Here is a 26799-nt window from a genome sequence, read left to right on the forward strand (position 1 = left end):
TTAAAAGAAAAAATAGAGGAGGTAGACCTTACTCCTACCTTGTGTGAGATCGAGGAGGAGGTGTTTTCAATAGAAACTCGATTATCAATTTGGATATTAAAAGAAAAAATGGAGGAGGTAGACCTTACTCCTACCTTGTGTGAGATCGAGGAGGTGTTTTCGATAGAAACTAGATTATCAATTTGGATATTAAAAGAAAAAATAGAGGAGGTAGATCTTACTCCTACCTTGTGTGAGATCGAGGGGGAGGTGTTTTCGATAGAAACTCGATTATCGATTCCGGATATTAAAAACAAAATAGAAATAAAAACGCTAGAAGGAGGGGTTGAACCTCCGACCTTGTGTGGTTAACAGCCACACGCTCTAACCAACTGAGCTATTCCAGCTTTGTGTTGTATTTAATAACCAAATTTAAGTATATGTAACAACATGTAAAAAAGTGAATATAACTACTATATCCTAACAACAATAAAATGAATTTATATATAAAAAAAATCAAGTTAAATTAAATTTAGTTTCATTCAAATTTCACCAAAGTAAAAAATCATGTTTGAATAATATTACTTATATCACCCAAACGCATCATTAATCACGTTTAAAACTCAATATAATTAATGTCAAAGCTTCTTAGAATTAATGGAAAATTTAAGGACTACATTATAATCAACATAAAACTTATTGCCAAAATCTTAAGTTGTATACCAACAAATTTGATTTTTAAATTATTCTTCAAAATAGTCAACAAATATAGTAATTGATTTCATTAATAAGCTTTTATTTCAAACAAATTACATTTATTATTGTCAAATTGCTCCTATGCATTTACACTACTAATTAATCATAACTAGTTATTTTTTTCCTTTTAATTTTATGTGTTTTAATTTGACTGGATTTTAATTTAGTAAAAATAAATAAATTAAGTCTTACGAATTTAAATTAAAGCTATGATTAATATATCAAAATTACATGAACTTTTTAATCTTAATATATTAAAATTTAAGTGATACTATCTTTTAATAGATCATAATTAAAATGATTACGTTTTTTAAAATTGAAAAAGTTTTTTTCAAAAAATATTTTCCAAATACACCCTTATTTTTTTTCTTTTTTTCCCCTTTTCATTTTTTTTCTTTTCAAAATATTATATAATGTGTATTTTTCTTATTCGTATATTTTTACCAATTTAGTCCATTCGGTAAGCGCTTGTGATTAAGCAAAAACTCGATACGGTGAAAAATTTATTTGAATAATTTATCTTACTTGATTTTCTGTAGATTTATTTGAAGAAATTCGTCTTTTTTGTGATTTGTTTAAGTATTTTCAGACGCATGGAATGACTATCAATTTAAGTATATATGGATGAAATTCTCAAAGGAGGTAAGTGACATATTTATTTAAAAAATTATTTCAAATTCTTTAGTAAATTTATGAATTTCTTGATTCATCTTAATTTGTTGGAGACTAATTTTGTCGATCCTTCTGAGATTAAAGCATACATAAAAAAAAATTCACATCTAAGAAATAATTTGAAAAAAATCAATATTTAATTTATAAACTACACAGAAAATTTGAGATGGTAGAGAGGGGGGGGGGGGGGGGGGGGAGTACTCAAAATTGTGCGTAAATCATGATTAGGGTTTCAACAAATTGGGTAACATTCAATTAAAACATACATAATATAATTTTTATATTCCTCTGACCATTTATTTTCCTTTTTTAATTATAGATTATAGTCTAGTTATTATAAGACGAAGTGCATTGATAATTCTTAAATTTATCGATAACTTTTTTAATTACTTGAACTATATATTATCTCAATTGAGAGTCTGAACAAATAATTTTACTCAAAATTTTGAAAAAGCTTCTGCGCATACAAAACTTTTGAGAAAACAAAAAGAAATCATTAAAAATTCATACAAGAAAACATCAAACGTTACTATATACGAGAAAAAAAAAGGAGGCAAAAAAGAAAAAAACTTGTGAATACCTATGAAGAAAAAGTATTGAATTTGCAAAAAATAAAAAAAATAAAAAATATATATGTGGTGAATTTATAGTGGTGGATTGACGAAGAAAAAAATATTAACGGAATAATTACTGAGAAGCTTTTTTCAATTCCAATTAACATTTTATGTGTCAAAGTGAAAATTATAAATCATTACAGATATTCCTTATATATATATTCGGTATAAAATAAAATTGAAATAATATAAAGTAGACATTTGGACATGAATTAGTTGATATTTGAAAAATAGTATATATTTGAAGTTAAATTGAATAAGAGTATCTGAAGTTGTACTCAGATATAAAAACATAATTACAATTTTGATATGAAAATAAAAAAATAAAAATAGTATTTAGAGTTAAAACTGAAAAAAGGTACTCTAAAGTCGTATTTGTGTCTATACATAATTTTAAAAAAGAAAACATAGTTGAAATTTTGTGAGTAAATATTTGAAAAAAGATATAGTAGTATTTGAAGTTAAATATTACCATTTAAAAAAAAAAAAATTACTCATGAAACTTCAACTATGTTTTTCTATGTCCTAACACAAGTACGACTTTAAAAAAACCTTTTCTCAATTTATGTCCGAATACAACTTATATTACTCTTTTTCAATTTAACTTCAAATACATACTTTTTCTAAATATCAACTAATTCATGTCCAAACGCCTACTTTATATTATTTCAATTTTTTTTTACAATATAAATATAAGAAGTATTTGACGATTTACAATTTTCACTTTTGGAGAAAATATTCGCAGTAATGACCTCTTAATATTTTTCTCTCTCGTCAATCCGTTATTATAAATTCATCACATATTCTTCATTTTTTTCTTTGTTTTTTTTTTTTTTTTTGCTTCTGCAATTTTAACACATTTTCTACATAGGTATTCACAAGTTTTTTTTTTCTCCATTTCCTCTTTATTTATTTATTTATTTATTCTCTTGTATGTAACTTTTGATGTTTTTTTGTATAATTTTTCAATGATTTTTTTTTTGATTTCTCAAAAGTTCGTATGTTTTTATTGCTTGATTTCTTTGAATGGTTGATATATATTGATTATCTTTTAGGTTTTATAATTATGAATTATTAATTTTGTAGTGTTGTTGCATTTATTTTGTCAATTCTTGAATTTGTAACCTTTTTTTATTTTTAGATTTGATGCTTTTAAAATTTTAATCTAGTTAGGCCTTGTGTTCATTTTGAAGTTTCTCCAATTGTTTTATTGGATGTGATTTTATTGTTATTGATTTTTACCAATTTGATAGGGCTATGGAGTTTTGTTAAGGTCCATTATCATTGTGGTCTTGTATTTTTGTAGCCCAGTTTACAATATATTTGTTGAAATTGTAAAATTAACGATATTTGAAATTGAAGTAGAATTTCTTTTTGATGTTTAACATAAATTTTACTTGAAAAATATTGATTGAAGTTGAATTTCTTTTTGACGTTTAACATAAATTTTACTTAAAAAATATAGAAGCTTAACTAGGAACATATTATTTCACTTGAAATACGATTCAGTTTTCTTTTAAAACAATTCTCTATTTCAGTAATGGATCAAATTGTAAATAAGTATTATTTTTAGAATAATATTTTCTTTTAGTTTCGTTTTTACTCCATTCTATCGCACATTATACATAGACAGAATATAAGACCAAATTAATTAGCAGTGGTCATTAGATCATCATGATTATAACACTCACATGATAGAGACGTTTCAGAATCTAAATTTAATGAGTTAACTTTTAATATTAAGCTCATTATGCTCTTACAATTTTAAATTTTAGAAATTGAATTCTAATAAATTTTGACCTTAAAATATATGTTTCGTGATAAAAATATTAGATTCGATTAATTCATTGTATGAAAATTGCATATGCCTTTGTCACATAATATACAATCGATATTTTGAGCCTCGTGATTAAAAAAATAAAAAATAAAAAAGAGAAAAGATGATTTAGTTGAATGATATAACTCCAATATAAGAAATCAATATGGTTTTGAGTAAAGAACTATGGAGAGTTCGAATTATTGTCTCCACTTTCATGAAATTGTAAAAATATGCCAAAAATAGAGAAACAATTAATCAAAATCTATATAAATTCATTTATGATTCTTGAAAAATATACTATATCCTATTTGTCCCATTTTTCTCAAGGCATTACTAAATGATTGATCCACAAGAAAAGGCTTTAATTTGCCAAGAAAATTGTCTCATAATATGTTAGCACATGGTGTGGGGTCATCTTATTATTAGAAAATATGTACTCCTACTAGTTATCCTTTCTCAATCATTTTTTTCCCTTTTCTTTAGTCATATAATATTTGAAACTTATTGATTCGATCAATGGAGATTCACGCCATGTAAAATTCTTTTAAGAAGGAAATACTTATCAAGTTTTCTTCATTCCAAAAGCTTGAATCGAAAATTTGAGTAGTTTTTCTTGTTCATCACACAAGTTTGTGAGTAGTTTTTCTTTTTCTTCTTTAATACATTAACAACCTTCTAAATTTGTTAGTAAATTTTCATGTACATGTTTTAACTGAACACCAGAATACATAATAAATTATTCATATCACACACTTTTTCGACTTAATATTTTCAAGCACTCACTAGGTAAAATATGTTACCTCCTTTAAATATATACTTACAACTAAAATGAGTTTGAAGTTATAAGACTAATTGAGGCTAATACATATAATTAAAGAATAATTTCAAGAAATTGTCAATGCATTATGCTTTTTTCTTCTAATTGCCATGCTAAAGTAGGTAACTTTTTATTGACCAAATAGATACAAGACATATGTTGATTTGATTGAGTCCAAAATAATGATTAAAGATAATTAAGAGAAGACAAGTTTTAGTGGTGGTGAGTGCATGGTATATAGTGGGTGTGATTGGTCCACTTCAATACTTGTTTTCCACCAACACATTTTACACATATAGATGCTTCCACACTTCCTTCTTGCCTCCTTAAAAAAAGAAAAAACTTGATTTCTATTTTGGCTATCAATAAATTTTTATTTCAACTTTTTAGCTTAATTTGATTGAATCATTTTTAGCTAAATAGTTTAGTAGTAATAGTTTTCTAGATGTTGCATAGAGAAATAGTCACACAAAATGTGGATCTTAGGGGAGGGGGGGGGGGGGGGGTGTTAGTGTCAAATAGGGGATTGGTTTATGTTCCAAACATGGAAAAATCTCACTCCTAATGATAGGTTTTGTAACTACGGGCGGATATGGAGGGATGACTGAGATTATTTCCATTCTTAATCAGAGATATCAAATTTGAATCTTGAAAATAGAAAAAATAATCGTTAAATTTTTTTAATTAGTAATATGAAAATTTAGACTAAAAGTCAAAAAGCTCATGCACATTCTCGATCTGACTAAACTTTGGTGGATAAAATTACTTCGCACTAATACTAATATGAGATAATAAATTACAATATAATAATCAAGATATAAATAAATTGATCTGAACATCACCGTTATAAACGATAATGAAGTATTGCTACTTGCATGACTAGGTATAGAGTAAGGAGGATAGGTCACATTCAGCAGAAATGGTAAGCCAACACCAAAGCAACAACAAAGCATGTTAATGTTCTATAATTGGCTTAATGTTAAGTTACAAGTGGCTACACAATCGTGGTGAGGTCGTTGATATTCTTCTATCCTTAATCTGATGTTTCGAATTTAAACTTCTAGAAATGAAAAAAATTGTTGGGGGTGTCACGCCTAATGTAACTTATGAATTCAAATTATTTGTCATGATAACGTACCGAATCAAATTTAATCAATCTCTAATATAGATATTGAACACCGATTATGAGACACAAAAAAGTTACACGTGGCTCCAAGTATGTGTCTGAGAATCTTTTAGGCACAAAGTTTTTGTCCAAATTACTTACGTGTCCTACCATATCTTTCCTAAGATTTGATGTCCCTTTATGTCCTTTTCCTCTATTAATTATACTCTCTAGTTATTTATATGTCGTAATTTTGATTAAATGGAAAAAAAAAAACTTTTGAACATAATTATGAATATATTAATTATAAAAAAATTAAAGTTTTTTAGTTTAAATATTTTATATTTATGTGGTTAAATAAGAGTTCACGAATATAAAATTTAAAAATAAAAATTTATTAAGACATTTTTTTCCTGAACAACAAATAACCAATAATATCATTTTCTCTAAGATCCTCGAGTCAAGTAAAACATATTAAAATCAAGTATGAAAAAAAATAGCAAAAAAAATTATGTATTCTCTTTGTTTCAATTTGCTTGTCTTATTTTCTTTTAGTTTGTTTAAGAAAGATCATTTTCCCCTTTTTAACAACTTTTTAAAAAATCACATATTTAAGACTCCAAAATTAAATCATACTTTGTATATAATTTAAGACCATAAGATTCAATTTTTTTTTAGTTTCTAAAAATTCGTGCAAATTAAAATCAGACAAAGAAACCAAAATGAAGAGAGTAGAAAATAGTAGATAAAAAAAAAGCGCTTACTATGATAAACGAAATAAAAAAAAATAACAGGTAATTATAAAATCGAAAACTACAATAAAAACTAAACAATTTTCGATCACCTACTATTAACGTTCTACCCTAATTATCAAATTTTATATCATTTTATTTAGGATCATATCCTCTGTAAGTTGTACGTATTTTACACATAATTCGCACTCGTCAAATGCGATTTACCCTTTATGTACTTGCTTACCCTTATGTCCCTTCTGCATTGCCGGTAAATGCCACGTGGAATTCTACTTTTGCAGCTTATATTTTGTCCTTTATTTTCATTACAAAAAAATTATCTTGTAAATTTTGATAAATAAAATGTTTTCATGTCTTTTTATAATAAAATAATGTTTATTTTAGTGACAAATACCTTAATTGTTATATGCATATTTTTTTGTCCTAATTTATGTGATACAGTTGAAATTTTAAGAGTTGATGAATTTTTATTGAAACATTTTTTATGTATTTTAAATTATTTAAGTTGTAAAATTATTGTGTTTTATAGTAATTTGTATGTAATTTTTTTATATAAATTATATCTCATGAAATATAAAATTTTTACATCGGAGTTCACGATCAAAGTTTGAAAATATAAATCTTCATTAACTTTTTGGTTTTACTATTAGAATATTGAGTTCGGGCTCAGCACGGGCCAATCACCATCAGTTTTGTGATAGGTTTGATAAATCGAATTATCTATTGTAAAATGTTTAATATAATGGGGGAAAAGGGCGGGGGTGGGGGGGGGGATCATTTCTTGCATTAATTTTTTAAAAATCATTTTTCAATCCTTCAATTAGTGAATTCTGTATTAAGTAAGATGTTAAAAAAGAAGATAGATAAGTAAATTTAAGATTATTAGAATATACAAAAACTTTAAAAGATACCTATATAAATCTCCCCTAACTTAACAAATTTAAACAAAATCATACTTTATCACTTTATTCCTCTTTATTGGCACAAATATTATTATTATTAGTTTGCTACATAGTACTGAAAAAAGTTTATTCTCAATATTATATGTATTATGTTAGCATCACATAACATAATCCAATACCTACTATTCTCTAACTCAAAATATATACTATTTTTATGAATAAAGTATTCATTAAGATTTGAAATGTTTGGCTAAATTTGATTCCTAATCATTTTTAATGAACAAAAGTTTAGTTCAAATCACTTACGTGTCCTTGCATATCATCCTAATGATGATCTTGGACCCCACTCTACTTTTTCACTACAATTCAAATGTTCGATACTTTGAGAGGTTGAAATTTTTATTAAACGATCAAAATAGAGTGTTTCAATAAGGTTAGAGGGCATTTTTTTGCCATTTTCTATTGATTTGAGGTACTTTATTCAATATTCGTTATTTTTGTTGGAGTTCTAATTCATTAGGATATAATGATCATTTAAGGAGGAAATACTCCTTAATAGATCTTTCAATATTCAAGTCTCAAATTTGAGACGCTAATTAAGAATAGAAATCTCATTCGTCTCATCACAAACGTCATTATTAACCCTTTCCTTAATTAGTTTGTTAACACTATAATTTGGCTAAATTTGATTCCTAATAATTTTTTAATGAATAAAGTTTTGTTCAAATCACTTATAACGTGTCCTAGCATATTATCTCGGACCTCACTCCATTGACTCTACTTAATTAGATAAGATGGTGTGGAGATCGTGTATCAGAGTAGAAAGTTACAGATAGTAAAGTGTTTCCTTGCTTGTTAGAGTTTATTATTGAACTAACTATATTCTTGTAGTTTTAGTTTTCGATATATATCATCATATGTTTACTAGGTTTCACATATTGCACTCACTTATTAGTCGTTATGTCTCTGTCACTGTTATCTTCTTTTGTATATTGAAAATTGTTGTACTTGAGCTTAGGTCTTTCGAAAACAATCCTTATAACTCCACAAAATAGTGATAAGGTCTACATATATTTTATTCTCTCCAAACCCCACTTATGAATTTCACGGAATATATTGTCGTCTAAAATTCCAAAATTCAAAAAAATAAATTAATTAATAAAGCATAAAAAACTATATATCGACACGTTAAAGATTGCCACGTTTAACAAAATTCAAAAATGCCTTGTGTGGGCCCCACCTACAATAATAATATATACACAACTTGGGGACCACGTGCTCCATTACCCAATTCCTCGCCGATTCTTCTTTTGCCTCGCCGGCCAATTACTCGTTGACTTCATCAATGGTACTATTGACCATAGTCAACACCCTTTGGCCACCTAACTTGCACTACCATACATATAGTCACCAAAACAAACCAATTCATACATACGTTAATGATCGATACTCATATTGGAGCCTTTTTTATTGAGAATGAATCTCATGTAAGAATTCTATAAAAATAGAGAGATTCTAGCGATTTTATCATAATTTCATAATTTTATTGGTGATCCTTATCGTAACTTGTCAATACTCATTTTATTTATTTTCGCTTGATGTTTGATGTCTATTTCAGAATTAATTAATTAATTCAGCTTCATATCATACATGTAACTCTCATTAGAAAAATATTCCCTATGATATATTTTCTTATTTTAAGAGCTCCAAACTCAAAATTTCTAATTAAAAACATAATATTTATTTTTTTCCTCACCATAAATAGTCCTTAATTGTGTCAATACTCTTTCTTTATAATTGTTGCATGTTTTCTCTTATGCAATAAACTAGTTGATTTGTGATAATTTTTCACAATACAAAATCTAAATTGAAATTAAACGTGATTTATGTGAAATATTCTGCATCAAATTGTTGATTATGTTATTATTAATGTATATAAAGTTCAACCACATTCTTATTGTTTTGGGTCCATTTATTTTAAAGAATACTAATTTGGACTAATTTATCATAACTTATTATATCCCAAATTTGACCAAAGAAACACTAAAATCCAAAGTTATAAAAGCTTATCACCCACGTGTCCTTTGTAAGCCTTAATTACAATTAAAATACTCATTATTTTAATTTAATTAAATAATTAATTTAAACTAATCCAAAAGCACAGCTCCCTACTTTTCCCTTTCTTCTTTATTGACAGCTAAGTGTGATTAATTATTAATCATCATAAAGATTCAATTAATAATTATTAAGTTTTTTTTTTTTTTTTAAATAATATTAATGACGATGTCTCAGCTTTACGAGGCTGATGGTACCATCCACGTGGCAAATCGCTGTCTCCTAAACAAACTTGACACGTGTCATGTTTTCTAGATTTGTTCTTTTGTTGACACGTGTCTTAGAAAAAATTTAGATTTATTTTCTCTCTTCTTCTGTTGTACTCCTCACCATAGCTCTCATGTTCCCTACTTGTTTGCAAAGGTCCCCCTCCTACTTGTGATGTGTCACATTTACTCCTTGAAAGTGAGATGTTAATGGTACGGTTTTAGCGGAACTCAGTAATTTTGATTTTGATTTTATATTTGTTTTAGAAAAGATTGATTTAATGTATATAAACAATTGATGAATGACGATAGATAGTAGGGTGTGAAAATTGTGTATTAGGGTAAATGTTAGTAAATAAAGTCTTGTTGTTTAATTATTTGACGAGTCTAGACTTAATGATGTCTATCGTAGTATTAGTCTAATTCTTGTATAATGCTTTGTCTATTGCACAATTTTGATGTTGTTATTATTTCCTTATAAGTTGCTATATTTTTTTCATTATCATTTTTTATACGTTTTACATTGATTTGTTGTACTCAACCTAAGAAATCTCTAAAATAACTTTTTATAAGGATCACACATTTTTTAAAATCAATATATGACATGTTAGCTTTTAGAGAAATCATAAAAGTTAGTTCTTCATTATCAAGTTTTTAACATTATAAATTTGTTAGCATAGGTTAATTAAGTCACAAATTCACTCGTTAATGTTATTTATATATATGATAAATAATTAATTAGGAATGAGTGTTCAATATTTAATTTGATATTTCTAAAGGTTGATTTTGGTTATTTCAAATACAATACAATAAATTTCGATTCGATTAAGTAATTTATGTCCACTCTTTACTCACAAATTGGTATAGTCCCACATAAGGGTGGAGCCATATAAGGTCGAAAGGTTCATTCAAATATTTTTCAGTGAAAAATTACATTATTTGTACATATTTTTTAATGTATATATATATGAAAAACTATAAGAAGGGGTTTTCTCAAAAAAGCAAAATATTTCCAATGTTAGTGAATAAACAATGTGTTCCTCTCTATACAAACATGATGGACTCAAATAGTAAAGATTTTTAAGTGTGAATGACCATATACTAAATTTCCTACATTTAACCTCTCAAAAAAACATATTATAGTTAGAAGATACTACCAAAAAGGGAGCTATTCACATAGTCCCACGTGTCTTTCTTCTTCTGACACTTGTCCTTTCCCAGTACTTTCTTTGTCCCCCCACCCCACCCCCCAATTCACAAGGGTAGTTTGGTCATTTAACCACCCCCCACCCCTCCTAGTTTTTTTTTTTCTTTAGTCTTTCTTTCCTGCCTGCTTCTATCTTTCTGGGTCTTGTTTGATTTGTTAGTATATTTCATTATTCTTTTACTCTACCCTCTCATTGCCATATTTTCTTGATTTTCCGGCGACCCTTTTGCCGGAACACAACATTTTCTTGCAAAGATTACATTTTTATTACTTTTTGGTGGATTTTTAACCATTTTCTTGGTTTTCCTGCCACCCTTTTGTTTTCTCCGGGAACAACTCCGGCGATATTTACTTTTTTTTTTCCCAGTTGGGATTTCTTAAAGTGCAAAATTTGGGTGTAAAGACTTAATCTTTGAGTTTGTTTGAGCTAATATGCAGTTAAAGATTAGATTTTTCCATCTGGGTGTGGCTAAATCAGATCATGGAAGTGTTAAACATGCACGTACATGTCAGAATAGGTAAGTTTTTTAACTTTGGTTTGGTGTTCTTGATAGTATATTTGGTGGGTGTATGGTTTGCTATGGGAGATAATACAGATGAGAAAAGGAAAAGTAGAATTGAGATGGAAAATCTTTCTATGGAAACAAATAGATTTTCAAGGGATTTGTTGCAGAGATTCATGGGGGGTGGTGGTAGTAGTAGTAGTAGTTCAGGAAAATCTAGAGTTGAGGTTGTTGTTGCTGGAGGGAAGGAGGTGAAGGAGGAAGAAGATGAAGGGGAAGTAGAGTTGAATCTTGGTTTATCATTGGGAGGTAGATTTGGTGTTGATAAATCTTCTAATAGTAATAAGTTGATAAGGTCTTCTTCTGTAGCTTCTTGCTTGCCTATAGTGAGAGATGATGATACTCTTGCACCACCACCAGTGTCTTATCCTACTTTAGTGAGAACTTCTTCTTTGCCTGTGGAGACTGAGGAAGAATGGAGGAAGAGAAAGGAGTTGCAAACTTTGAGAAGAATGGAAGCTAAGAGGAGGAGATCAGAGAAACAGAGAAATTTGAGGGGTGATAAAGAAGGTGGAGGAGGAAGTACTGTTGTTGGTGGGGGAGGGAGTATGGAAGATGAAAAGAGGGAAATTGAGATGAATTTAAGAGGTAGATTAGATAAAGAACAGTACTTGGCATCTGCGAAAAGATTTGGTTTATCGGTATCGCCAACGTTGGCTGCCGTTTCAAGGCAAGGTAGTTTAACAGGAGGTGGAATAGATTTGACAATGGGGAAAGGTAAAGGAAGTTATTCAGGAGGTAAAATGCAAGGACATGGGAAATTGGGGTCACAAGGTTCTGTTGAATCCCAAGGTGGTGGTAGTTCTTCAAGTATGTCTGAATTGGAAAGTAAACTTCCACAAGGTACAATTTTTTTCTTGGCCAATATTAACATTCATTATGTATGTGCTCTTTTTTAAATTCAATTCTTGAGAGTTGACACTAGTTGAATTAGAAAATTACAGTACTGTAGTTATATCAGTACTTTGGGATTGAAAATTTTCCTTCTAAGGTAAGGAGTGGTTATCACATGTTGCAGTGAGGGGTGCTCAAAGACATGTTATTATTCAGCATTGGTCATAAATGATTACTGTTGAGTCATCTGTTGCCAGAAATATGGCATCTGTTTTTTAATTTGTTTCTGTGAGTTGTTGAATGTATCTCCTAAATTTAGTCAAAACTTGCTGCTGAGGTCCCCTCACCTAAATGTTTACAAGTTTCTATGGTATTTGTCCATGTCTTCTGTCTTATTGCCGTTCACCACATTCTTGATTCTTTTTAAACCCCAGCCTCGCTGTGCCTTAGGGTGTGGCCTAGTGGTTAATGAAGCGGGCAAAAATCATGGAGACCATTATTCAAGAGCTAGCCGGTATTTGTCAGAAGTGCGTGCAAGCTTAACTTGGTCACCACCATAAAAAAAAAGAATTTTTGAAAGAACCCTCCTTCACCCCTCAAGGAATCCAAAGTAGTTTCCATTTCCTCTTGGCAACTCAAACCTGATCCTAATGGTTGTAAGTGAAGGGGTTGTATAACTAATTAGACAACCTTCTCTTGTCACCACATTCGTGACTTAAAATTGTTGTATTCTACTTTTAGCACCTCGAGAATGTTATGCTATATTGACTATTTGGAGGTACTTGACTGATTGTCAGTGTCAAGTGTTGTAGTTGTGCTGTTGGTTTGATTAAGTTATCTAGGTGACTTCGGGAATTTTCTTTTATTGCCACATCAGGAAGTCATGACAATTGCAGGAAGAAATGCAGGAGCTAAAAAGAGATGGGAAAATGCCTCTGATAAAAATTTGCAGGTGCAATCGTTTGAGAAAAATAGTTATCTGATGTATAATACCTCCTTAATTTTTAAATGCTTGCTTTGATGTGAACTTAGTGCGTTAAAAATACTCATAAATACTATAATGCATCCCTGGGAGCATCTGGTAGTGCTGATTTGGCTATGTGATTTTCTTTTTGGAAGTATTATATGAAGACTAAAGTCTGATATTCTTTTCACAGAAACTAGAGATTCATATCTTTTCCACAAAATAATTAACCAGAGTTCACTACTTCCAATTAAACAGCAAGGATAATGAAGCTGGACCGTTATTAGCTGTAGACTTGGAAACCAAACTAGATCATTTATTTGCAGGCTACTTCGCACAATTAAATCAAAAGCATTTGTTCTTTTTTTTTTTGGATCATAAAATAAAAGAGACCTTGGGATAAATACCACTATGTCTATGTCCAAGTTGCGCAAAGTCTTCACCTTTGATGCTGCACTTGTGTTGGATTCTCCAAAAACCTGCTACTTTTGGAGAATCTGACACACACCCATTGACATTTTTTGAATAGCCTGAGCAACGTTGGTTTATATGATGCCAACTTCCCGTGAGCTTTCTACATTCTCAACAACTTATATCTACCTAATTGAAAGTGTTCTAGTCTCAAATGATTTAGTGGTAGAATTAATCAAACTAACAGATCTTTCTAGATGGTATATTTTCCTTCTCCTCACCCAAGGAGTTAGTCATGTGTGATTAAAGCCTGATGAATTTTAGACGTCATGGTTTCAAATGCTTGCTCTATCCGTGCTACTTTTGGTAAGCAACAATCTTTTCAGTAAAGTCTTCTTTGTGAATTACCTATTGGGCAGTCAAGATCGTCTCTGTCTCTCGTCTTTACCTTTTTGGTTGTGGTCCTTGTGATAGAATGGATTAGGGTTGAGGGAGATTTGTCTGCTGCTATTGATGCAGCTCCTTTGGCTCGCTGTATCACAATTTCTTGAATACCCCATAGATGTAAATTTGACAAGCTAGTTGATGCATATGTGATATGGACCTTTGTTGTTAAATAGGAGTTTATGTTGGATGCCCCTTTTGCTTATTGCTCTTTACTCCCTAATGTCCACGCACATCTCTGCCACTATCTCCATGTTTGAAAACTAATATCCATATTCCTCATGAGTTGTTTTCGTTCACTTTTTGGATAGTTCCGCTGCCTCTGGTCGTGTGCAAGATGTAAAACACTAACCTTCTAGGCTTGTACTTCTTTGATAAAAATTGTTTACTAGAATTGGATAATCCTATATAGAGGTGTTAGTGATTCTTGATAGATACAGTATCTTACATCCTATTCCTTAATGGACTAGATTTGAATCCTCTTTCATGCATCCTGAAATTGGCAACATGGTGGATATTAAAAATTAGATTGTCTGTAAAGAATATTAGATCATCTGATCTGGTTGAAGAAGTTCCTTTTTAAATTAGATTGTCTGTAATCATCTCGTGGTGGTTAATAATTTTGAGCACCGTAATCGTCCGATAGTATGTAATAATTTTTCAGGTTGTGTTATGGTTTTACCATCACTTTTGTAGTTGGTCATATGACCTTAACATGTTTTTGGAGTGTCCTGTGTAATGGGAAGAATGAAAAGATGCACAATGTATATGATATCTGCTTTTTATCATTCTTCTGTTTATCATTTCCACCATAATTTTAGAACCATGATGAACCCCGGCTGCAGGGTCTGGCGAGCTAAGCCCGGCCAGTATCCACTCATTACAAGGAGGGGGGAGTCAAGATATTGGTTTGTCTGGGTCAAAAATGAGAGAGACCGGAAGCAGAATGTCAGGAGGTGATATGGACAGTCCATCTAAGAAGCTCGAGGCAGCAAAAAGTCGGGCAAAGGAAACTGGAACAAACACATCAGAAAATATGCCATGCGTTTTCACGAAAGGAGATGGTCCTAATGGTAAAAGAGTAGACGGAATATTATACAGGTACAGCAAAGGGGAGGAGGTAAGAATTATGTGCGTCTGTCATGGAAATTTTCACTCACCAGCCGAGTTTGTCAAGCACGCTGGAGGTACCGATGTTGCTCACCCTCTCAAGCATATTGTCATAAACCCCAATGCTTCTCCCTTACTGTGATTGATACCACAGGGTTTTCGGTGGAAGAGGATATCACAGAGCACACCGTGCAAAGCAGTAACTTATTCCATTCCCATTTTTGTTTCTTTGATTCCTCTCTTTAAGAGAGAGATATATGTATCGACTTGTGCACATCTTGGAGGGATACTGGACTAAAGAAGAGTTCTGGATGTACGTTTACGGATTCTTTTTCGGAAATTCAGAGGAATGAATTAATCTTGAATGATATCATTTCCCTCCTTACTTTGGACCCTTTTGATCCTTAATATGTTACTACAACAACAACATACCTAGTGTAATCCCACATGTCGCAAACCTTACCTCTGCGGGGTAAGAGAGGCTGTTTCCAATAATCCTTTATATGTCAGCTTGCTAAGGACTGTACATATCTTGCATTTAGTCAAATCTTTATCCATCATGATTTCTGTGTATTGGAAGTGTCTGATGTGCTATGCACTCAAGACAGTCATTTAATTTTAGAGGTTTTATGTTCTGGGGACCATATTGTATGATTGCATCATTGTGTTGTTGGGGGAGACAAAGAAGTGTTTGTTGGTTGCAATTATAGGTGGTCCATGAATTGAATGTGTCCATGATATAGATTAGGAACAAGTGGTTGATTTCTGACTTTGTTTTTCTTTTCATAGAGATTTTTAAGAAGTGATCTCGGGTTTAACTTAATTTCAAAAGTTAGCTTACGAGGTATGGGTAGTTCTATCTAGTATTCCACATGCCATCAATGTGGAACAACTTGACACCTACCTGCCTGCCCAGGCCTGGGGTGCGGATTGTTCAAACTATATAAGGTAATCCAATCCCATGCATGTGCCACCAATGTGGGACAACTCGACACCTCCATGCATGCCCATGCTTGAGGCGAGGGTTGTTTTAAAAGACTCTGTAAGGTGATCTAGTGTTCCACGTGCCATCTATGTGGGACAACTCGACGTCTCCATGCATGCCCATGTTTGAGGTGAGAGTTATTCAAGACTATATAAGGTGATCCAGTGCCACCGGTGTAGGACAACTCAACACCTACCCTCATGCCTATGTCTGAGGCGAGGGTTGTTCAAAAGACTATGTATGGTGTTTTAGTGCCATCGATGTGGGACAACTCAACACCTGTCTGCCTAGGCCTGAGGTGAGGGTTGTTCAAAAGACTTAAGGTGATCCAATATCCTACGTGCTATCAATGTGGTATAATTTAACATATCCCTGCACGCCTATGCCCGTCAACATAGATAACACAACATAGGTGTCCAAACTTTGATAAATCAATAATTAGGTTGTGTTGAATCTAATACCATCTTAGGAAATTGACATTATTGCATTTACTTCAATGTCAAAAGTTATTTCGCAAGGTGAGAGTTTTCAAAGAATATATAAAGAATCTATGCAGAATTCAAATATTCCACAATATAATGTATTATCTTTTAAAGTATGTAAAGTAGACCCTTTGTTTTTTCCTCCATGCAGTAATAAAATTTTGAATTTGCTTAAAGTTAAAACCAATAACAGGAAAATACAAAAACTTCAAATTTGTCTTTGTACTATTTAACGTTACATTTGCCATATGTTTTACTTTTGGTCCATTCATGCCATTATCAAATCGACATCAATCGAGTTTCAATGTAAAATGAATGGACGATATGACACGTGTCCAAATTCTTCGAGAAAAATGTGCATGCAAGTTTACCTTTCAGGTTGGAGCTTCATCGAGTGTCGAAGGAAAAAAAAGAGATCGTTTTCTGATGGTAAGAATAACGTTAGGTCAAATTATTAACCACATGAGAAGCTGCTCAATTTTGAAAAATACAAGAAAATTTGACGATTTGTCTCTAAAAGAAATCATAAAATTAACTTATAAGAGATAAGATGCCCTAATCATTCATTAATAGCTAATTAATTAAAGGAAAAGAAATCATTTTCGTTACCCTTGGAATTACAAAATTCTATTGTAGATTTGAGATTACTTCAATAAACAAATTATAACGTTATTGCCTAGTAAAATTTCAATATCTACGATACATCCATAGTAGAATCTAGAGTTATAGAGGAATTTATCGAAGCCGTGGGATGTAAAAATAATGATTAGTATGGATGCATAAATGCGGTGGTGGATTTATGACATCTTTTTTATCACGATCAGTATCAACTATCACATTCAACTATTATCATACCATCATTATTATTATTATTAGCTTTGCAATTATTACTAGTTAAGTATGTCTTATTAATCAAACTTTTTCTTATGAAAATTAAGATGACAAAATCAATCAAGTTCAAATTTTCCACTACACCATACAACAAAACAATGAATATTATGAAAATCAGTTTGATAGGGCATTCTAGAAATGGTCAAATAAGTATCATATTCTAAATTTAGAAAATTTTCAGTTTATTTTTTTTTATAGCCTGCAACCCAATGCAATGCCCATCCCTTACTTTCACAACCCAAAGTCTAATAAATAAATAAATAAATAAATAAAAAGAATGAAGAGGAATATACTATGACATGTGACATGTTTCCTAATTATGAAATTCAAAATTTTCATATAGTAAATTAGAAAAAAAAAGGACAATCAATCAATTATCCCTTTGCTTGGAAGCCAAAAGAAGAAAAGAAAGGACAACAATAAAATTTATGGAGAAAGATGAAAAAGAAAATGAAAAATTGGGCATATTGACAAAATAAAAAATTTGTGGGGGCGTCCAAAAATGTATGAAATAAAATTTAATTAGACTAATGAGATATCGAAAATTAGGCAAAGTACAAAAAAGTATAAAGAAAAAGTTACATATATACATTCAAGAAAACAACTTAACTTTTAGGAGTAGTTTTATTGTGGTTAGATTAGAAGATAATATAATGTTTGATTAATCAAATTACGAAAAATAATCACCATATAATCAACGTAATATTTGATTAATGATATTAATTTATATCTATATTAAATCTTGTTTTATATATTATTTTGTATAAAATAAAAATATATGTATTAATAATCTCTTCATTTTCTTCATCTTTGTAATTGCAATCTTTCCACATATTTTCTTAAAAAATATTTTACTAAGAAAACTTTTTACTTTCTGAAAAACACATTTAAACTATCTCAATATTTTGAGTTTCATACTTAAACTATTATGATTTATGTGTGTGAGTTTATACTTAAGTTATTATGAATGACTTGTCAAAAATACAATTTAATTATTAATTATTCACTTTTTTTGGGCCTGAATATCACTATCATTCAAGTAACAAAAATGAAAAATTAATAAGTAAAAATATGTTTCGTTACAAAAATTATATTTTTAAGTGTGTTTTTGACAATTATCTCTCCTGAATATCACTATCATTCAAGTAACAAAAATGAAAAATTACTAAGTAAAAATATGTTTCGTTACAAAAATTATATTTTTAAGTGTGTTTTTGACAATTATCTCTTTTCGGAAACAAACGGCTTAGATTAAGGCTACGTGGTCTGGGGATTTTGATTCTATAATCGATTCATCCTGATTCCTAGGACCCTTTTTCTTTCTTTTCCCTAAATCTTTATACTCATTCAGTTAAATTTATACTTTTAATTCACCGCAAATCTGCACTGTGTAAAACGTGTTCTTCTTGAATTCATTGTTGCAGAGACCCTTTAAGCCCAAAGCCTCTTTTTTTTTGTAAAGGTATGAGCTTTTTCTTAGTGTGTTTTGAGTTCTTGATTTGACTTGATGTGGGGTTTAATTTTCATACTGTTTAGTTCTCTGTAGTTGCTGATTTGGTAATTTGTTTGGTGGTTTAATATTGGGGTATTCTGTTGATTTTGAGTGTCAAGATTCAAACTTTGTGCTTTTTTGTTCTGTTCTCAGCTGTTTTAGTGTATTGTTTCTGTTTAGTTGAGCTGGTATGTGTCCGGTGCGCACCCTGACTAATTCAATGGGATACCTGTCAACGCCCACCAACAATAGGTATGAGGTGACTTTGTCCATCGAGGCAAGGATAGATGAAAAGAAATTACCTAGTGTTTTTTGTCTTTGCTGGGATTTGAACGTGAGACCTCATGGTTGTCATCTGCTTCATTGATTACTAGGATATGCCCTTGGGTGCTTTAGTTGAGCTGGTATCTATGAGAGTTTGTTGTGAATGTCCCTTAGGTAGTGTGAGATAGAAAAAAGAAAATTTTGCTTACTGGTTTGTGGATTTTGACATGGTTATTGTTTTCTTGTGGAATATTGATGAGTTTGTAAAGGTTTCTTTTTTTTTTTCATGCTATTTTTGATATTTGGTTACATGAGAACTGAGTGGGAGTAGCGTTACTATCGTACTGTTACCAGATTTCAATGCCATATGAAGTATCGTAGTTTTCTATTCTGAATATTTGGTAACTAGGGCAATATGCTGTTAATTTTTCGAGTGTCAAGATTCAAACTTTGTTCATTTTGTTCTCTCCTCGGCTATTTTAGCATATTGCTCTCTTAATTGAGCTGGTATCTATGAAGGTTCGTGGTGAATGTCCCCTAGGTAGCATGAGATAGAAAAAAATTTTGCTTACTGGTTTGTGAATTTTGACATGGTTATTGATTTCTTGTGGATTAGTGTTGAGTTTGTAAAGGTTTTTTTTGTTTGTTTTGTTTTCATTATGTTGGAATTGAGTTTCCATGCCTAAAAGACATTTTGATACTTTCTACATATATTTAGCTTAAGACCACAAAATTAAAAAATCTTCTTTACTTTCTGTAATCCCCCGAACAAACAAATTGAAACGGAGGGAGTACTATTCTGGATTTCAATGCAATAAGATGAATCTAGTTTTGTCAAATTTGTCTAAATACTACACATAAGGAAGCGTGGCCTAAAATGTGACCTGAATATGCTGGCCCGTTAGGATTTTTCAAGCTTTAGCAATGGGACAAAACTAGTTTTGGAAGAGGCGATACACGTTTTTTCAATATCAGACAATCCATAGCAGCAATTCATATCTTTGTAAGTTGAACTTACCAAAAATGAGAATTAAAACAAAGAATCCGAAAAATTATTGATGTATCTTTCTAAGTTGTTGAACTTACCAAAAATAAGAATTAAAACAAAGAATCCGAAAAATGATTGATGTTGATCTATGATTCCACGTTTCTTTTACATGCAAACTTGCATTCATTTTACACTTGTAGTACCTTCTTATTTTGGAATTTGGTTTTGGATCAATAACTCACTTAAGTGCTTGGATAATTTACACTAAGTGCAAGTTATAACCTCCTTTTGGATCTCCTCTATCTCTTCCTTTTTTTTACGGAGTGTTTAAGATCTTTTTGGATGTTGGAAATGAGTTTCCATGCTACTTTTGATCTGGGGTTGCATGAATGGGACCTGCTTTTCAGAGTGGATTCATATTATGCTTACAACACACATTGGGATAGGAACATACACAAATGTTTGGATAAGTTTTTATGACGTTTAACCTGTTAGTGCAAGTGAAATCGCCTCTTTAGATATCCTCAGCAACAATAACATACCCAGTGTAATCCCACAAAGTGGGGTCTGGGGATGGTAGAGTTTATGTAGACCTTACTCCTACTTCTGAGGTAGAGAGGTTGTTTACGATAGACCCTCAGCTCAAGGAAAAACAATCCAAAGCAGTCATGAAGTAATGGAAGAAAAAGAAATAACTGATAATAACAAAAATAGCAGATAGTCTTTAGATATCCTCCTCTTTTTTTTTTGCAGCCTATGAAACCATGATAGCAGATTCCTCTTGTTAATTCCTAATTCTAAATCTCCATGAATACAAATGCAAAAGAAGATTGATGTTGAATTACATTACCAGTTTCAAAAAAAGAAGAAGATTGATGTTGAAATAGGGTTTTGCTTGTCCCTTATTTCGGCCTATGCTTAGACGTGAGGAAATTATTTTGATGAGGATCGTAAAAGGATGAAAATCAAGGAGAAAATGTTTTCTGATTAAGAGTGTACCAAAGACCACGTGTTTGTCACATTTTCTAGTAACCGTTTGGGAGTGTGTTTCAGGATCAATGTGTTCATAAATTTTCTTCTGAGGCTTTTATGTAACTTATGCCTTTTGCTGTCAAGATGAAGCTATTAGTGAAAATTACATTTACTTATTTTATTTTTTGAAAGTTACATCTATTTGATTATGTCGTTCTGTTCACAATTTATTTTGCAGGAGCAGTAAGATATGAAAAATAAAAAGGTAATAAGAACCATAATAAGAAAAGCTACTACTGTTGCTAACATTAACACTTTGCTAAAAGCAACAGTGCTGCAGTTGGAGTAAGAGTACTAGGGGATTTGATCAATGCTGAAATCTTTGTTTCTGAGGTTTGTTCCTAACTCACAGAAAGTGAAAGCAAATGGCAGAAGAAAATGGTCCTTCTGTTTTTACAGATTTTCCAGAATCTACGTCTACTAGGTTTTATTCAGATGTACAGGCAAATAACAACTTTCATGGGTCTGGTCTACCTGGTATTAAGAGGAGAGGCCAAGGTCATGGGAGTCGCTCTTGGATAAAGATTGATGAGCATGGCAATTCAAAGATTTTGGAATTGGATAAGGCTACCCTTATGAGACATTGTTCTTTGCCAGCCAGGGATCTCCGGCTTTTGGACCCTAAGTTTATCTATCCTTCCACAATATTAGGACGAGAGCAAGCTATTGTGGTAAACCTTGAACAGATCAGATGTGTCATCACAGCTGATGAGGTTATACTGATGAATTCTTTGGATGCTTGTGTACTGCAATACGAGTCTGAATTGTGTAAACGCCTTCAGATAAATAAAGATCAGCCGGGTAAATCCATTTCTATTTATCTTTCTGCACTAAAGCTTGGTTTTTTCCCAAAGCAATGAAAACCAGTGAATGCTAGTTTCTGTTGAAGAGTTGAAAGCCAGTAGATGCTCCTGTTCTGTGCAATCTAGCTTATTGCTAGGTTATCTCTTTTTTGTCTCTACATAGCTTTAAATTGTCTTGCACCAATGGATCATAATGTTAACAAAAAATTAACTATTCCGCCCTCCATGCCAGTTTAACTGTTAACTGTGACTTTTTAGTCCCGCTGGACCAAGTTCAATATTGAGATAACCATTAATGTATTGAAAGTAAAACTTAAAAGTTTCAGATGCTATCTGGAAAATATGATGCACTTATGATTCTGCATTCCAGGGTTAAAAGGAGAAGTGAAAGACGACTTCTCATAGAAAACCTGTCGCACTCTTGGAAAGGCAAAAGAGACTAACAAATTGCACAGAGGCTATATTTTCCAGAGTTGGATTGGCATAATTTTATTAGCAAAGTGCTTAATGCAGAAAGCCTATTTTTTTTAAGGCATCTACATTGGAATCGTTTGGGATTGAGGCATGATTGTTGAATGTTGTTCTGTCCATGTCTGAATCAGATCCATGTAACTCTAAATCATAACACAAGAAAATGCAACATGAATTGCTGAAATTGATTGGATCCACCTCTTCGTCCCCCTCAACGGAAACAGTTGAGTAGGGAAAAGCTTGTGACATTCTATGTGGGGGGCAAACTCTGTGTTGTTGGTTTTTCTTATTTTAATATTTATATCTGGTATTTCATCAACGAATGGCAATATGGTTGTATAAGCATAACAAAACTTCTGAACATATCTATACAGAGAGAGAGATCAAGAAGTCCTGGAAATAGTTCTTGGCTCCTTTGTTGCATAGCAATTAGCATCTAAATCCATTCCTGAATCTGCATAAGAACAATTATTAAAGTAAAAAATGGAAAACTTGGATGATGCTAGAAGTTGGAGATATTACTCACTATTGGTAATGACTTAATTCTGGAAAATTTTATGCTGTGTAGCCATGATATTTTCTTAACAGTGAATTTGGATATATAAAGACCTCAATTGAAAGGAATATTGGAAAGAAATTGATAAAGATTCAAGGTATTTAGTTCCAAGTTTGTTAATAACAGTTATGTTATCCAGCTGTTTTTGTCCATGTAGCATGCACTTATTTGTAGGCTGTAGCTTCTGCCAAATGCTACTTTTGACCAACTCAATTGCAGAAAGAAATATAAAAATTAGCCTTAAAATTTTGTTCCACCTTGCCTGAGCTTTGTAACGACAGCCTGTCTTACATCTTTGACTTTAATTTAATCAAACTTCTGTACTTAGTATCTGCAGATCTTTATGTATCAATAGAAGTAGTATCTATAGCTATTAGAAGCAATGGAGGATATCCCCTCTAGTATAGCTATTAGAAGCATGTTCAGCAACCGATGGTGTTTTTGTTGTTTGAGGGATGCATGTAATTACAGTGATTCTGAAACGTTCTCTCTCCTTTGTATTCATTTAGCATGATGTCGTATGTCTTTCAGTGCAACAGCAAGTACACCATCCCAAACTTGTTGGCGTCTGTTCGATGAATCCTCTATATCCCCTCCCCTCTGTTTGAACCTATTTTATTCTAGTTGATGTTTCTTTTGATATATGGTAAACTCTCTATAGATGAAATTTCAGTTTTTTCATAATGAGTGGTGTTTTAATTCAGATGGTCTTCCTTTCGAGTTCAGAGCCCTTGAGCTTGCTTTGGAGCTAACTTGCTTGTCTCTTGATGCTCAGGTATGCAGAAGACTCATTTGATGGCAGATTGATAAACTCTTTTTGTGTAATAGACTAGAATATTTGCTGTCCATTGTAGGCATAATATACTAGCACCAATATGTGTGCCATTGTTGCATAATGGTGGTCAATGAAGTGTGTTGAGGACCATGAGGTCTCAGGTTCAAACCTCAACAGAGACAAAAAATACTAGGTGATTTCTTCCCATCTGTCCGAACCTTGGAGGGAAAAGTTACCTGGTAGTACCTATTGTTGGTGGGAGGTATCCCATGGAATTAGTTGATGTGCGCGTAAGCTGTCCTGGACACCACAGTTATAAAAAAAAAAAAAGGAACTGCAGAAAGGAATAATAGAATATCTTAAAGCTTAGTTGCAGCTTGATCAATTTTAAGTTGAGCTTTCATGGTTCTATGTTGGCTAACTAAAAATGGATTCAAAGTGCTTTGCATCAATTGCTCTTGGATGTTAGTAAATCCCGTCTGTTTTGCTTATTACTTAGTTTTATCATTATCATGATGTGACGTGTTGGCCGAAATATGAATTCACTTCGACATGTTTTTCTCTCTCTCTGTATCCAGTACCTCAAACAAAATGCAGTAATTTCTCATGATTAAACGTATATATTCTCAATCAAAACTTCTTTTTCATGTCTTTCTAAATCAAACAGGTGAAAGAATTAGAACTGGAAGTATACCCTGTGCTTGATGAACTAGCATCATCTATTAACACTCTAAATCTGGAACGAGTTCGTAGATTGAAAGGTCAGCTGCTTGCCTTGACTCAGCGAGTCCAAAAGGTATGATTGTATACGTAACCTAATACTGCTCAACTATCTGTCAAACCACTTAAGCTTTTAAACAAATGTTCAGGCATACAGATGTCTTCAATACCTGTATTAGTGGAATAGGAGTCACAGATGTCTTCCTCTTGTACATATTCTGTACCTTAATAAAATTACTTATCGAAAAATGTTCAGGTATGTGATGAAATAGAACATCTAATGGATGATGATGGTGACATGGCTGAGATGTATTTAACAGAGAAGAAACAGAGGAAGGAGGATTATTTTAATAATGATTCATATGATCAAGTGGATATATATGGAAAAATTAGAGGAGCAGCAAGATCTGCTCCAGTATCACCTGCATCATCAACTACCGGGGTGCATAAGTTGCAACGGGCATTCAGTAATTTGAGCTCAAGCAAACACGGAAGTATTTCAGCTTCATCTAATGGTCAAGAAAATATTGATCAGCTTGAAATGTTGCTTGAAGCATATTTTGTGGTCGTTGACAGCGCTCTGAACAAGTTGTCATCAGTAAGAGATTCTTACGTTACTCGCTTTTCTTCTTGATATCCAGAAAATCTTATATTTATACTGCAACATTAATTAAATTAGAATGAACTAAACTCCTTCCCTGATAGATTCAAGAAATGCAACTAGAGTTGGATTACCATTCTTACCAAATAATCTTAAGAATTACTTCTTCCGTTGCTATTTGTTTGGCTGGTTTTGACTTGACACAGAGTTTAAGAAAGTCTAGAAGAATCTTGTGGTCTTAAACTAAAGATATATGTAAAATGACCAAAATGCCATTTAATCTTGTGGTCTTAAACATGTTGTGTGGATAGTTAGAGTCAAAGAATTGCCACAAAAGAAGGAAAGAGACATTCTTTTGAAACAGGCTAAAGGAAAGTGAGACAAACAAATTGAAACGGAAGGAGTATTTGCTAAAACATAGCCTTGGGTTCTGGTTTACGGATAAGGGGAGAATTATGGGAGTAATCTAGCATTTGATTAATATTAAGGGGGTATACTTAGTAGATCTTGTATTACTGTTTTGATCCTAGCATTTCTCTACAACCTTGGGCGCGCCAGTCACTTCCTTTCCTTTTTTCTTTATGTTGTATGTTGTCTAGTTGCTTAATCTACCCCTAGTTATTGCTCTTGAAGTTTTCAATGTGTGAATTATTCTGGTAAAGATACTGCAGACTACACAGACCCCTAACTTATAGCATCCATGATTTAATCCCTTCAAAATCATCCATTGAAGAGTCAAATAATCCATACACCAAGATTTTCTCCCATAACTCATAATGCATGACCTCCTAATTAATTTGATTCAATATTCCAACTGAAGAATTTGTATTTCTCACGTTCGTTCTCTCTTGTGTTGCAGCTTAAAGAATATATTGATGATACGGAGGATCTGATCAATATAAAACTTGTAAGACTAACTTGCGGATACTATCTTTTAGTGTTCCCTTGTTTCTTGATGTCTTTTGTTTCAGCATAACTTTTCATATACATTAAATACAACACGTATCTACACTGTAATGTTCATGAAACTCACTCAAAACTTTATTATGTAACAGGCCAATGTCCAGAATCAGCTAATACAATTTGAGTTGCTTCTAACAGCTGCCACTTTTGTGGCAACAATATTTGCTATGGTGACTGCAGTATTTGGAATGAACTTGAAAACCACAGTTTTTGACGATCCGGATGGGTTTGACTGGACTATTATCATCACTGGAATCTTTTGTTTGGTCTTATACATTGCTTTCATGATTTACTTTAAGCATAAGAAACTTCTTCCACTGTAAACAAATCTTAACATCTATAATGAAGATGGAGTGGAAATCGCCACGATCATCTCTCATCTTGTTCTGGAGCCTCTTTATGTGCTAACCTGATGAGACTGAATTTTAGTTTGCCTATTATCTGAGCTACTATTCCCCTTCTCTGCATTAGATTCAGAAAAGCAGACTGTGCAGGAAATGAAGTTT

At 31.8% G+C, this 26799-nt stretch overlaps 2 protein-coding genes and 1 non-coding gene across 3 annotated transcripts; 2 read left to right on the forward strand and 1 right to left on the reverse strand.

Annotated features, from left to right (window-relative positions):
• Window positions 1-310: 310 nt before the first annotated feature.
• TRNAN-GUU (transfer RNA asparagine (anticodon GUU)) lies at window positions 311-386 on the reverse strand. Its single transcript has one exon. It is a non-coding gene; the product is annotated as a tRNA-Asn (tRNA).
• Window positions 387-11093: 10707 nt separating this feature from the next.
• Window positions 11094-15914, forward strand: LOC125829825 (ninja-family protein AFP3-like). The gene is made up of 2 exons (XM_049509025.1): window positions 11094-12350; window positions 15006-15914. The coding sequence occupies exons 1-2, from the start codon at window positions 11426-11428 to the stop codon at window positions 15410-15412; spliced, it is 1332 nt and encodes a 443-aa protein (XP_049364982.1). The 5' UTR covers window positions 11094-11425; the 3' UTR covers window positions 15413-15914.
• Window positions 15915-21604: 5690 nt separating this feature from the next.
• LOC125829827 (magnesium transporter MRS2-5) lies at window positions 21605-26666 on the forward strand. The gene is made up of 6 exons (XM_049509027.1): window positions 21605-22205; window positions 23939-24009; window positions 24677-24805; window positions 24986-25327; window positions 26190-26237; window positions 26386-26666. The coding sequence occupies exons 1-6, from the start codon at window positions 21770-21772 to the stop codon at window positions 26614-26616; spliced, it is 1257 nt and encodes a 418-aa protein (XP_049364984.1). The 5' UTR covers window positions 21605-21769; the 3' UTR covers window positions 26617-26666.
• Window positions 26667-26799: the final 133 nt, after the last annotated feature.

Source organism: Solanum verrucosum, unplaced genomic scaffold, assembly GCF_900185275.1.
Source record: "Solanum verrucosum unplaced genomic scaffold, falcon-dt-bn FXZP01000008.1, whole genome shotgun sequence".
Classification (NCBI taxonomy): Eukaryota; Viridiplantae; Streptophyta; class Magnoliopsida; order Solanales; family Solanaceae; genus Solanum; species Solanum verrucosum.